General features: G+C 38.6%; 1 protein-coding gene across 9 annotated transcripts in view; it reads right to left on the reverse strand.

Annotated features, from left to right (window-relative positions):
* CARMIL1 (capping protein regulator and myosin 1 linker 1) overlaps positions 1–13,855 on the reverse strand; it is a 193,631-nt gene that overhangs the window by 53,165 nt on the left and 126,611 nt on the right. For all 9 annotated transcript variants that reach the window (XM_048289240.1, XM_048289236.1, XM_048289234.1 and 6 more), the window contains 4 exons: positions 9,125–9,297; positions 6,760–6,828; positions 2,303–2,396; positions 60–158 (listed from right to left, as the gene is read on the reverse strand). In XM_048289240.1, the coding sequence (XP_048145197.1) occupies positions 60–158; positions 2,303–2,396; positions 6,760–6,828; positions 9,125–9,297 (435 nt within the window). The remainder of the gene's footprint in view (positions 1–59; positions 159–2,302; positions 2,397–6,759; positions 6,829–9,124; positions 9,298–13,855) is intronic.

Consider the following 13,855-nt stretch of genomic DNA (forward strand, 5'->3'; position numbering starts at 1 on the left):
AACTTCCTCCCCAGGCAGACTGTAGGCACTGAGGAGTCCAGTAAGTAACAAATTCTCACCTGCTGAGTGGTGCTAGTGACAATGCCTTGCTGCAGCCGATATGCTTGCTCCTGTAGGTATTTCCTGGTCTCATGGTTACGAAGCAAGTAGTTTTCTATCTAAAAAAACCCAGAAAAAAAAGCCAGATTAGGAAACTGATTTGACTCTTCACGTTGTAATTTGCTTTCAATTTTGCTGCCGTCTCAGAATTCGGGACTGACAAGAAAAACTGCCTAATTATTTGGTAATCATCTGCAAACTTTATTTTGTGTGTCTCAGTGCTTAATAACCACATTGGCAAATATTAATTCACTCATGAACTAGTGAAACATGGTTAAATATTGTGCTTTTGCCAGTGTTTTCTGAAAGAATCTTCTATTTAGAATAATTTAGCAAATTATGCTGACAAACTATTAGATCGTGGTTTGACAAATATTTGAAGGGAATCTTAACTGTTAGGTGTTGTAGAGATCATGATATTTCATTAATTTCTTTTAGATGTCTTTGGCCCGCTGTAAAGACACAGATTTGAATAGCAGTATGTCTGAAGAGAAGATAATCTATCTATAAGTGTCTAAGTGATAGTGCAGTCTTAGTTCACACCTTAGCTAAGGCTAAGGAGTACAGAAGTGCTCTTCAAAGACAACTGATTCCTACTTACAGCCCACCACAATTGTCACCAGCAGTAAGCACCCACCATCCTCCAGCTTCATGGCACCAAGAGTAACCCCCTAAACCTGCTCTATCAAACTTAGTGAAGCCAAAAAAACCTATTAGCAAACTGCTTATGGTTCATCAAAGATGGATCTGGTCTGAAAGAGACAGGGGAGAAAAGGATGGGTGGAGTGGCCAACACGTTGTGAGGCAGAGATCAGTGGGGATGGTCACGTCTAACACGGCACCAGCAAGAACTCCAATATCTGACCATACCCCAGAGTAAAACCCTGGGTTTATCCAGTTTGCCCACCCCAAGCAAAGTGTGCTGCAGAGACAGTGGAGGTCGGGACAGTGGCTGCTGTGTCCATCAGTCAGCCAGGGCAGCTGTCCCAGCACCAAGCATGACAGCTCAGTCCATGCAGGCAGGCTTCCATCCCTACCTGCTGGGTATCAGCTGTGTTCACAGCACCACTCCTGACACCGGTACCTTTTCTGGCAGGGAACTCCCTTGTGTTGTGCAAAGAAAGCCTGAACCACACATGTTAAAACAAACTCAGGGTCTAACAGTTTTAGCAACTTTGATATGAATAAAAGGAAACACTCTTTGTACATAGCACCTAATTAACACACACAATTTAAATCCCCGTGGCCAGAAGCTTCACAGTATTTTTTTCAGAAATGCACCTATGAGCCTAGATATGAACCTAGCCAACTATATTAAATGAGATGTAAGAAATATGTCCATCCCCCATGAATTAGATTTTGACAAGCAGAATTTAGATCATTGCATCAAAGAAAAAAGTACTAACTACCAGCACTTCCCCCTGTGATACTCAAATTACTGAAAATAAGGATCATAGACATTTGCTTTTTAATCACAGTTATCTGTAAGAACTATTTATAAGGTTTTTATGGCCTTACTTTGGCTGAAGGAAAACTACTCATTAAAGAGATGTGAAATGTATGCTTCCTGATTGAGCAGGAGGCTCGTTTGGAGCTCGCAAGATTTACCATATTAAAACTCAGCTGGGAGTTTTATAACTCATGCAAGTAGAACAGCTACAGATACTGTCAACACCTTTTCATCCAAAAGAACATGCTGGTGCAGTTGCTTACTTAGGACAACACAGTGTGCGAATTTTATATGTACAATATAAAACACAGGCAGTAAATGTTTTCATCCTCCCTCAAATTAAAGAGCATCCTTTGTTTTGTACAGAGCTGACTGCACTTTTTATGCCGATATAAAAAACGCGCACCACTAATTCTAAACATTTGGTAATACCCACAAGCACATATGTAACAGACATGCATTTTCTAACTCTCCCTTTCATAGTCAGGCACACAGCAGTACCAGGTCTAGCTTGCACTTTTTTAGTTATGACACTTTGACACTACACCATTGCATTCCATCAGCCTTCACTCCCAGCATTGTTTGGAACAAAAAGCTCTTGCAGCACTTGATCACCACGTGTATGTCTATGCAAACCAAACAATCCTTGAATCCAGCAGAGAATACTCATTCAGCCAAGCTTGAAGTCTCAGTCACTTAAAAGTACTTATTTTTGCTGGTTTTATTTCTGTTAACTGGTGGCATATGTAATACCTTTTGCAGCGCCTCTTCTGTTTTCTCAGGGTTTGTTTTGAGTGCTTGGGAAGCATCATTCATTGGTATAGGCATGAATCTCAATGTATAATTCCTAAAGAAAAAAACATTGACAGTGAAAGTTAATCTAATTACTGTATCTCTTTATAATCACTGTATCTCTTTATGAAGAATAACCTAGAAGGGAGAAATAAAGTGCATCTAGCTTGTCTGTGGAAGGTACTAAATGTATTTTTCACATTTTTAAGTGGAATAGTTGGAAGCATGCATGCTCTTTTTTGATGTTAATTCTTCTTTGGCACTAGACAGAGGGGCAGATTTTGAAAAGCAGTTACATGACCAGTGCCCAGTGGCTGCTGATTAAAGGCTTAGCTACCCTCCGTACCTCTGTGCACAAGGTTAGATTTTTTTCCTGTATCTAAACAGAACAGGGAACATCAGTGCCTGCTGGCAACTGTATCAGATCTAAGACTAAACGGAAATATTCAGTAATAGACAGATAGCAACTAAGAGACTGAGTTTTAGAAATTTACTATTTAATAACTTCTTGTGTTTACAACAATTTGAAGACACTTGCTGAATTTTTAATAAAAAGCTGACAAAACAAGCATAGCATCTCCACATCACTTTATGCAAACAATTGTTCCCTGTTTTACTTATTTGCTTGAAAAAATATTTCTGCAGCTTTGTCCATCTGCTGTAATAAGAGATTAAAGACAGGAGTTTGGTCTTGAGTCAAAATTACATTTGAACTCTGAGAACATAAACTATCATGACACAGTTATACTTAAAATGCTACCTCTCTACAGTGGTATGTCCACACAACTTCAGACTTGAATAAATGGGGGAAAAAAAAAGAGCAGGAAGTTCTTAAAACCTGGAAAGGAAAGTATTCTTTCTATTTTCAATTAATCCTTTATTTCCTGCAAACATCTCTTTCTTCTCCCTCTGCAAACATCCCACTAACCATCTGTTCCTATTCCATCCAGAGCTACATAAATACATTTGGAACCCTCTATTTTTGAGCACTTCAAAGTTGGCAATTTCAATTGAGTCACCACCATTGATGACAGTAGACCACTCCTCACTAAATGCATTAACTCCAACAGCAGACACCTTAAACAGTGTGAAACTCCAAGATTCTTTCACTTCTTCCCCCACCAGTTGCTTGGTCACATGCAACACCATTCTCTGAAGGGCAGTGGCCTCCTGAACTGCAAACACACTGATTCCTCATCGACACTACCCAACATTTTACTTCAAATGATAATGGAAGACTTTTATATTCCTTCCTCAATGCAAACATGGTGATGCATAGCTGCCAGTGGCAGGCAGTCAAGGTCCTTGTCCTTCCACAGTGTTCAACTGTCTACTGCATCACAGTCAGAAAATTAACTCTTCATTTTAGTCGTCTCATCCTTCAAAAGAACATTGCAAACATATACAGACCCTGTTATGTGTCCTCATGTAATACTAACCAGTGCATAAATGGCTGTCCACCACCATGGGGAGAATTTTTAAATATCAGAGATACTGAGCTCAAAGACAGGTAATTACAGAGCTTGCCAACTGCCTGACAGGTGGGCTGTTTATTGAGTTAAAAAAAAAAAGAAGGTAGATTTCTAAGGATCTCTGCAGCTGTTTGACATTTAATACACACCATTCATTGAAATCTGTAATTAACAGCTCTCATGCTAGCAGTTATATACTAAATTCAATTTAGTCAAAGGCTTAGTGTGCCCTCTCCCACACACATGGACACACAGAGCGGGAGGAGGGCAAATGGAAAGTAAGGAGATTTCATGGACACGTAATCACAGAGGCAAAATTTTAGACCACTACCCTAAGGAAGGAAGGAGATCATCTGTACTTGGTTTGCTTTCAGACAAACAGTATTATTTTCATCTAAGAATTAACCAGCCCTTAGGGGGAAAAGATCAAGAATTTAAAACTCGCTTTTCAACTTTATCTTTACACTTTGTTTTCTCTGTTTCCTTGAAGTCTAAAATACTCCCCCATTTTTCTTTTTATTAACACTCCACTTGTCTCTTGTAAAGGAGTACATTTTGCTACAAACTCAATAATCCAGTAATTTCCTAACACCTCAATATTCTCAACAAACTACCTATATTTAAAGGATGTTAAATTTCAGAGAAGTGCTCAAAGACTGGAAAGGATGTCCCAAAGGATGTCCCAAAAACCTCTCCTCCTACACGCAGCATGTGTGACCACAGTTCTGCCTTCCATCACATTATTTCCCATGTAGTAACTTCTGATCCACACACTACCTATGCTCTCTGCTCTAGTGGAGATTTTACTGACTAGTTTTTTTAAAAACAGGAATAAGATCATCTGTTTTCCAGGTCAGGGTGTGTGAATTTCACGTCACTGCTAAGGGAAGAATTCACAGCCCTCTAACAAACCCCAGAATTTCTCATCAGATATTAGGACTTCAGCTATTTCTTCAGTCCATATAGAAAAAAATATCTTTCAGAAACGAACATGAGACAATGCTGTGCAGTCCTGTGACAGAGGGGGCTCTAGGCTGCAAATCACATACTTATCTTCATATTAAAATTACAGAGATACAAGACCCTGCTTAATGGCCAGCTGAATAGGATGCCCACTGTTCTCAAATGTTCTCCTATACTGACACCTGTAAGGGACTCTGCAGAAAATCTTTTCAGCACCTCATATCACCTGTCTGGGGCACCCCTGGGGCAAAATCTGCCAAGAGCCGTGCTCCTGGAACTCCCTTGCAGGAATAACATTTTCACACAATTGTAAACAGATGAAGAAAAGCTGGGAGAAGGGGACAGAAAAAAATCTTCTGATTACCTCAGTCTGTTTTAAAGTCTGTTACAATCCCTCACTAATCCCCTCGATCTCCTGCCCATACTACTAAAGTCTATCTTTCTTCTTTGCTTTGTGATTTGGTAGATGGCTACTTTTCTTAAGATTGAAATAACACATAGAACACATATCCTCAAGCATCTTCAGTATATTTCATTCCATTTGGAGCAATGGTTCTTTCCTACAGAATATTGATGCTTTCAGGTATTTTTAGGAAACGTATGGTGAAGAATGTTCTCAAAATGTCTTCAAGATGGATTGTTTACAGCCTAATTGTTTTCAGCCAGTACTGACAGTCCCTCTCTTCATGTTTAAACCTTTGTTGCTTGTGGCTTAGTTTGTGATGTTATCAATGTTTTTGACAATTTAAAAATGTTTAAGGCAACGTAAAATGACCTCAGCTTCCAAGCTGAATAAATGAGAGGTCATCCCGAAAAAGCACAGTGTCACATAATTATCTGTAGCATTTCAGGGTGTTTTTTGTTTAGATTATTTGCCTTTGCCTCAGGATTTCCCCCCTCTTCTCTATTTACTCATCCGAACACTTTGGAACAGAGAAATAAAGCTGATGCTAACCAGAAAACAAGTGTATTTCTTTTTCTACCAGAATTCCTCATGCTATTGCTCTCTAATAGAGAAATGTCTGCAAATTGACAAATAAGCTTTGCAAATTATTATTCACTACTATCAATGGCATCACTGCAAGATGATTTGCTTAATTATACATCATTTACCTGATTTCCTGCATCAGTGCAACTGAATTCATTTCAAAACCAAGTATATAAACTACAAGAGTTCCATAACACAAGTAACTTTATAAGCTCTAGCCTCATGACCCCTTCAAGGGCTAAGATGCTCCCTTACAAGATATCTCCTCTAGAAACTAGCAATTGTAGGTTACATTCACCTTCTAAAGAGAGACTTCGCTCCTATCCGAGGGTTTTAATGATGTGAAACAACTTCAACTCCTGCTTAATTTAAATCTCTAATTCTTCTCTCTTAAGAACAGTAATAATAACATATAAAGAAATGTGATGGAGATGGAGAGAGATGAAAGCAATTTAACATCTATCACTGGTAATGGCTGCATCTGTGAGTAAACTCATGGAAGCAAAATGACCCAGACCACAGCAACTACAAAGAAAAACTGCAGTTCCTGAGATCATCACTATTAGTTTCAACTTGCCTGGGGAAAGAAAAAAAGTCAGACCATAAAGGCCCACTTCAGTAATTTTCTGTTACTATGTACAGCTTCATTCACTAGAATAGAATTAGTGAATACAGAATTCACTAGAATTCTCCATGCTATCAACACAAGAGAATGAAGAGAAGGGAAAATATTACCAAATTCAGAATTTTAACACTAAGAGCAGAACTCAAGGACCTTAATGCTGATAGCAGAGTATGGATGAAAGAGCCACAGAGCCTTTTCCCATCCTTTTGAAGGATGTGAAGTCATGAATTTTCCTTTAGATTAAACATCCTGATGTTTAAAATTGAGACTACTCAGCATCTTCAAGATCATATAGACTGCAGTGAGAACTGCAGCTGCTCCTTCAGGATCTTTGGCCTCTTCATCAGACATTCATTTACGTGAGACTTACTTTTCCAGTGCCACAGCTATGTCCTGGAAGCCCTGCGCAGTGATGTTATTCTTGTCCCATATGACAGTTCTGAGAGATGGTGGGAAGAGGAAAGAAAAATGTAAGTTAAACAAGAACCACCAAATAAATCTATATTGAAACTTTGCATATTGAAATAACACACTGCTGAATATTCAAAATTGCAGAAGGCAGCGCTTTAAAAACTTGTCTTCAGTTATACGCTAAATCCTTGAAATGACAGCAATTATGGACAAAGATACAAAATCCAGTTTCCCTTACTTTAAAGGGAACTTTACTGTATTTTCCATCATCAACATAAATACCTTACTTTTCTAAAACACAATTAATAGAAAGATCTGGACACAAATTCCTGCTTTTTTGAGGTATAGCATCAAAACCAAAGTTCAAATGTTTGCTTTGCAAGCCCATACTGAAAAACCAGAAAATTTTAGTACTGATCAATCTCTGTTCCACGTAGTCTATTTAAAACATTCATGCTGATCAGAGGTCAAAATTTGCAGAGTATTACACATCCAACCCTGCTCTAGGCTCATCACACTGCTCCTATGATTCCACATGCAATGAAAGTAGCTGCCAGTAAAAGCCATTAGGTTAGGTGCATAAATTGTAGCTCTTTTGAATACACAATAATGGTAAGAGTGATCAAGCCTTCCCCCTCCTTCCCCAATTCAGACCACTCAAGCAGACTGCCTGGCAATTTGCAAACACATGTTCAAAGATCTCATTAGTAGTCAGAAGAGACAGGCAAGCAGATAAATCTTGCTTCTGCTAAAGCACCAGTTGTAGCTGCTCTTAAAAAAAAAAAAAAAAAAAAGGCACAAAACCAAACAAAGATTTCTGGTGTTTAAAAGAGAAAGAAAAAGATACATGGCATGCTTTCACAAGTATTGACATCCTTCTGTTGTTGCAAAATTATCCCTTCGTTTTTTAGATGGAAAGATGAAGTAAGAAAGAGAAGAAGAGAGATTCTACACTCATTCTGCAAACATCAGGTATGCTTAGGGTCAAGTCTTGAATATTTTTGCCATTGGAAAGTGTGTTTATATTTCTACCTGGGTGTCGTTTTATAACATTTTTGGCAGAGCCAGTTACCATTGCATTATTCAGTTTGCAATCACACCACAGACTGTGGTGACATTATGTCAACTGTGACATTCAGCATACTGTGAAACACTTCAGTCTGCCGTCCTGAAATGTATCAAGGCTTTATTTCTTCAGATATTGTGGTCATTTCAGGTTAATACATTCACTAAACCTAAGACATCCCTCCAGTGTTTTCTTGACATTTTTAATATTCTGTTTGGGCATAGCAACACAAAGGCCAAACAATCCCTGCTTCTGAACAAAATAGCCAGGACTGTTTGGGGGAATGTCTAATCCTTCAGGGAACAAATACTTGGAGACCAAGCAAGAAGTGGTTTCTTTACACTGACAGTACACTGAGGAAGGTTCACCTGCACAGTCTGACGAGGAGGAGGGAGGATTATCTTTCTTGATGAGGGTGACATATTTAGAGGTCCCCATCCAGATTTATGCTGATTGAAGGTTTTACTGTTTGTGAAACACATGCTGGATAGAAAAAATGTGATACTCTCAAGCCATCAGTGCCAGACATGCTAAAAAGCAGTGAAGTTGTTGGGCAGATGAAGTTGCAGAGAAGATACGCCAAGGTCCATCAACACAGTAGGAGGGGAAGAAAGGAAGGATGGATGGTCCATGCTGCTATTCATTCTGAATTCCACATGCTCTTAGTTCAACAAACTGACACTCCAGAAGACAAAGAATAATTTACTTCAGTTTCCTACCCAAGTATCAGAATTTTCTCTGCTGGGATGGCCTCCAGTAAGAAAGAGAGAGCAGAACAGAAGAGAGTAGCTAAGCACTAGAATTGAGTCTCCGAGGATACTGTGGAATCTTGGTACTTTCAGGTCTTCAAAACCTGCCTGGACAAGTCCCTGAGCAACATCATACAGCTTTAAAGCTGGCCCAGCTTCGAGAATGACATTGGATTTAATCAGAGCTCTGTAACAGTGTAATTTTTTTCTGTCTTTTTAGAAAATGTAAAAGTCTTTTGGTTCCAACAAGGGGCCTTTCTGTTCAAGTTTAGAAAATTTTCCCCAGTTTCAGTTAAGGAAATGTTTTTGAAGGGACAACTTGCTTCTCTTGTTTTTCTGTTGTTATTTTCTTCTCTTTTAAGAAAAAAAGGATGAGAATCCTTCCAAATAAAGACACTCTGAAGTGGCTGTACCTAGAAAGGTTCTGAAGAGAAACAGCTTGAGAATAAGTCAACAACTTCAGTATTGTTAAGCCATTCTACTGTTTACTGCAAGTACGTTTCCCTTACCTGAGTTTGGTGTTTATCTGTAGGGCTTTTGCCAGCATCTTTGCTCCCATATCCCCCATGGCATTTCCACTAATATCCACTTTTGTGAGAGAAGTATTGCTGCCCAAGGCATTAATAATGATGGTGACCTCGGTCTTCAGCTTGGAATCTGCGAGGGACAATGACTGTAGAGGCTGTGGATCATAGAAAAGGCACTGATAACAGAAACTGATAATGCACTCATTCCTCAAACATCAACTAAAAAAAGTTACAAGTTTCCCAGACTCTTGGGGACGGCGGTAAACATCAGAGAGTTCTTTCTGTGTTTGCTGCAGATCCTACAACACATGGTAAATTAGGAGTAACAACTAACAGCACAGGTGTCAAAGACATACACACACACGCAGATTAAGTTGCAACACCCTGTGAAAAAATTATTTTCAAGTGGCAGTGCCTCCAACTTCCTGAGTCTTACTAAGTACAGAATACAGTGGGAACCTCAGAAGAGGCCAGATAACAACAACAAGCTTCACAAGACAACTTCAAGTGTCCAGTGGGTTTTGCTTACCCAGCATCCCCATTTTCAGTGAGAAATAAAAGTATCTACCACTCCCTTTCTCTCCCTCAAACTGAGAGATTTGCCTAAGGGCAAATTACAGTCCAAGGCTTTGTTAAAACATAAACAGTTTCCTTAAAGTGTTTTATTATTGTTACTTCAACTTTAGGAGTGATTTTGTGTATCTGTTCCTTCAACAAAGGGCATGGACTTTTGGAGGAAAGAGAAAACTGTAGCAGGTCTGAAATTCAAAGCAGTATTGAGTATCTACTACAAAGAGTAAGTCAATAGATATTATTCACAATGGTGTTTTGACATTTATAACTACAATATTTTTCAGTAACCTTATTCTTTTATGCAGCATATTAAGCTGAAACTACCTTATTTGGCTCCAGCAAGTCACACTCCAAGCCTTAAAAAACCTTTTCTAAAAATGCCCATATTTCCTCCATTCTCAATGTCCCCAACACTCAACAGCAGAAGCTCGAGAACTAGTCCATCTATCCCCATCCCTTGCAGAAATATTACAGGTCCTAAAATTGTCATTTGTCTTTGATAATGAATGAGGACTCTACAAAACACTTCCCTTGCTCAAGTGCGAGTCCATGCAGAGGAGTGTATCATCATTATACACCCACTCAGGCACATATTGGAGGATGAACTTTTGGAGCCTAAAATCTCCAAATTGCCAGCATAGGAAAATCAATATCTCATAATAATGAGCCACAGCACTCATGTTAGATTCTGAAGTTTAGATTAATGAAAATAAGCCAACCAAACCGTGCACACCTTTGAGGGTCCTTGGTGCTTGCATCATACCTGCCATACAATGGGATCCTACCCTCCGGACACCACTGGATTACAGTGACAACCAAAAAGCTTGCAACAATAAGAAATGCACTTACAAATGAGGAAAAGCATAAAAATTTGCAAGCACGGCAGGCTTATAATTAAAAAGTCCAACAACAACACAAGCCACATGCTGGCTTTATTTTAAATGGAAGTTATTAAATTACTATGTTAATGCCCTTAATCTATGTTTTCCCATTTTGTTGCACAATGTGAAGAGAACAGTGTAAAGAATTATTAAGAATTTAAAAGAAATGTTAACATAAAGAATGTTAACATCACATTTCGAATGGCACTTCAGAGCTCTTGACAGAAGTCATAGAAGCCCTTTTGCTGACAGAGTCATGGTAAAGCAGCACCACTCAGCACTCAGAGAAATCAGCAATAAAGTTGTGAATGTGACATTGCTTGTTTCTCATGTGTCACTTAAGAAATGGGCATTGGAGTAACTGAGCTGCAGGTGATCCCTCCCACATAATTTTTCTAAATCTCAAATATCCTCCCAGGAAACTTCTTGCATTCCAACACCCTAACAAAACAGTATATGACTGAAAATACTTCTATACTCTGTTCTGTAATGATTGACAGCTATGCACCATCTAAATATTAATTAAATTATCTGATCATTACATCAAAACCCCCAATCAAACAACAACAAACAAAGAAAAAGAAACACCAAAACCAAATCCTCCATATTGGAGGATGGGCAATATTCTACCAACACTTAATTCTTTCAACAACTTAATAGCTTTAGCTAGGTATTGAGAAAACAGAAGTCAAAGGAGCACTTTCAGTGTCCCTGCTACAGAAAACAGGTACTTTGCCAATACACAGAAGATGCCTTAACACATCCTTTTTAAGGAAGAGGAATTCTCAAAGTACAAATACAGAATTAGAAATTATATTATTTTATTCATTGATTCTGTCATACTTCTGCTGGAAAAAAAGCAAGAATTAAATCAAGCTAAATTTGTTTTTCCTAAGAACAAAAATGCTGTAAAAATCCTCAAAAAGCCAATTCTGCACCAAACACTGAACTAACAACAAAAGATATTCATCATTCTAGAAATTCACTGCACCTGTGCAGGAGTGATTACCACTCTGAGTAATGATAATGTGTACCAGCAGCATAACATCATTTTTTGCAACAAGAAAAGAAATGGCACAGTAAGAATACATTATAAAAATCTGCACAGTATAGCACCTACTTGAATAGAAAAGACATGAAAACAACCCAAAAAATGCATCTAAATATTACATTCTAGTTTATATAAAACACCTGGGAAATTCTGCTATGTAGATTACTACTACTGCTTTTAAATTGTGCAGAATTACTTTTGCGCATCACTCAATTTTAACAGTCACAGAACCAAGCCACTGATTGTTTAAGTCATTTTACTCATGACTCACATTAACACAGCAACAGAGCTATTTAAAGTGTGCATAAATACATGAAGAAGCATTTAGAAATGGATGTTTTAGATTAAAGCCTCTTGCTTCATCTTCCCATGCAGACAATGCGTGGTCCCTAAACTGCGCAGCGTGCTCTGGGCAACGTCACACCCTGGTCTCTCCAACTGCATCTTAACTTTTAGTGTCCTGTAGCAGCAAATGCATACTATTGGTAGAAGGAGGACCACCCCATTTAATATTCAAAACCAAACTGAAATAGCTAGAAACTTAAAATAATTTTCTAAGCCTCAAGGTACAGTATGAACAACCCTAGGCAGCTTTCTGCAACACATTCTTCCCACAGTGCTATAATGTCTATCCTCAACTCTTTAGCTGCTAGGAGATGGCTCACGCTGGTTTTAGCATTTGATGAGATAGAAAGAAACAAGATTCCTTCACTGAAGAGGATTAACAAGAGAAAAGAACATGGAGAAAGAGGAGGCAGGGTAACCCCAAAAGGATCACATGCTATATCCCAAATGTTAATGTGTGACAAGAAGGACAGACAGTTACTTTAAGTACCTAAATAAAACAAATTTTTGGTGAATTATTTCATTGTAACACTGTTTGAAAACAGGATGAGAATATGTTGTGTAGGTTAGGTCAGGAAAACATGGTGGCTAAGAATTACAGGTGTACATCTGACAGCTGAATAGTGTAAAAGGCAGAAAGTGGAACAACAACTGATGTCACCCACAGGCTGAAAAGAAAAGGAATGCAAGAAGTGGAAGCCAATGATGCAAAGGAGGGAAAGCTGCAAGAATGATACACACAAAATTTAGCAGCTATTTTTTCCTATGACCTGGAGTCTTCAAAAACAGAAGCCAGGAAAGATAAACAGAAGGTTGTAACACTTTAAATAGGGATAATAAGGTGAAAGTTGAAAATTTTGTCCTTAAGAACAGCTAGTATGATAAGGATAGTCATAAAATAGGGGAAAAAATACAACAGCATGTTTGAGAAGATCATTTGGGTACTGAAAGGACACAGAGTGCATTGAAGAGGTGTTTTAGGATGTGGTCTGATGGGAAGAAATATTCACCTGAAATAGAACAAAGGAATAAATGAAATAGAAAACATAATAAATTACATTTGTTTGTGATTCAGTTCTTTAGGACAGCTGTGAAAGGATGAGCATGAGAAACAGGGCAGGACAGAGACAAATGTCCACAGAGAAGAAGCGGGTGCTGTGCGATTCAATGATACCCCTCAGTACAGTATCAAAAGGAAAAGAAGAGAAGGGGGAGGCAGTCCTGCAGCATTCCCTTTAGAGATAGAGTAGAAGGAGGCAGTCACACAAAACAAAAAGGCTAGTTTGGTACAAAAAGTAATACAGAATTGACCAATACATTGCTTGGCACAGCCCTATATGGAACTTGTGCAAACAAGGACTTTTATTAAGGTGCTTTCATTACAGGTGTTACCTCAATTAGAATCAGCTTTGGTATCTGTATGCAGAACTTCACCACATCACACCAACATCCCATGTTTTAAAGAATAAAATGTGGAGGAAGGCACAGGATCAAGAAACACCAGTACCACTAATCCCGTTTTAGAGGACAGACAGAGCATAGAGGACTAGTTTAATAAGTCACTTCAAATACAATTAAGAACTAAGAAAAGGCGAACATGGAATATGAGTCTAATGACCTTGCAAGGAAAGAGGCATTGGAAATCCTGGTTAAAACTGCCAGGACACAGACACAGATGGGAGGAGAAAATAGCCAAGCAGTTAACATGGAGAGCATGAACTTGGAGGTGAGACACTAAAGACAACAGGAAATAGCAGGTGATCAGACAACTTGAGTCTACAGTCAGCTGTCTCTGGAGAAAGAGGAAAGCTTGCTTGGTACTTGCACAGGAAATTAAGGAGTAAGAAAGGACTAAGAGTAGAT

The sequence above is a fragment of the Corvus hawaiiensis genome, chromosome 30 (genome assembly GCF_020740725.1).
Source record: "Corvus hawaiiensis isolate bCorHaw1 chromosome 30, bCorHaw1.pri.cur, whole genome shotgun sequence".
Lineage (NCBI taxonomy): Eukaryota > Metazoa > Chordata > Aves > Passeriformes > Corvidae > Corvus > Corvus hawaiiensis.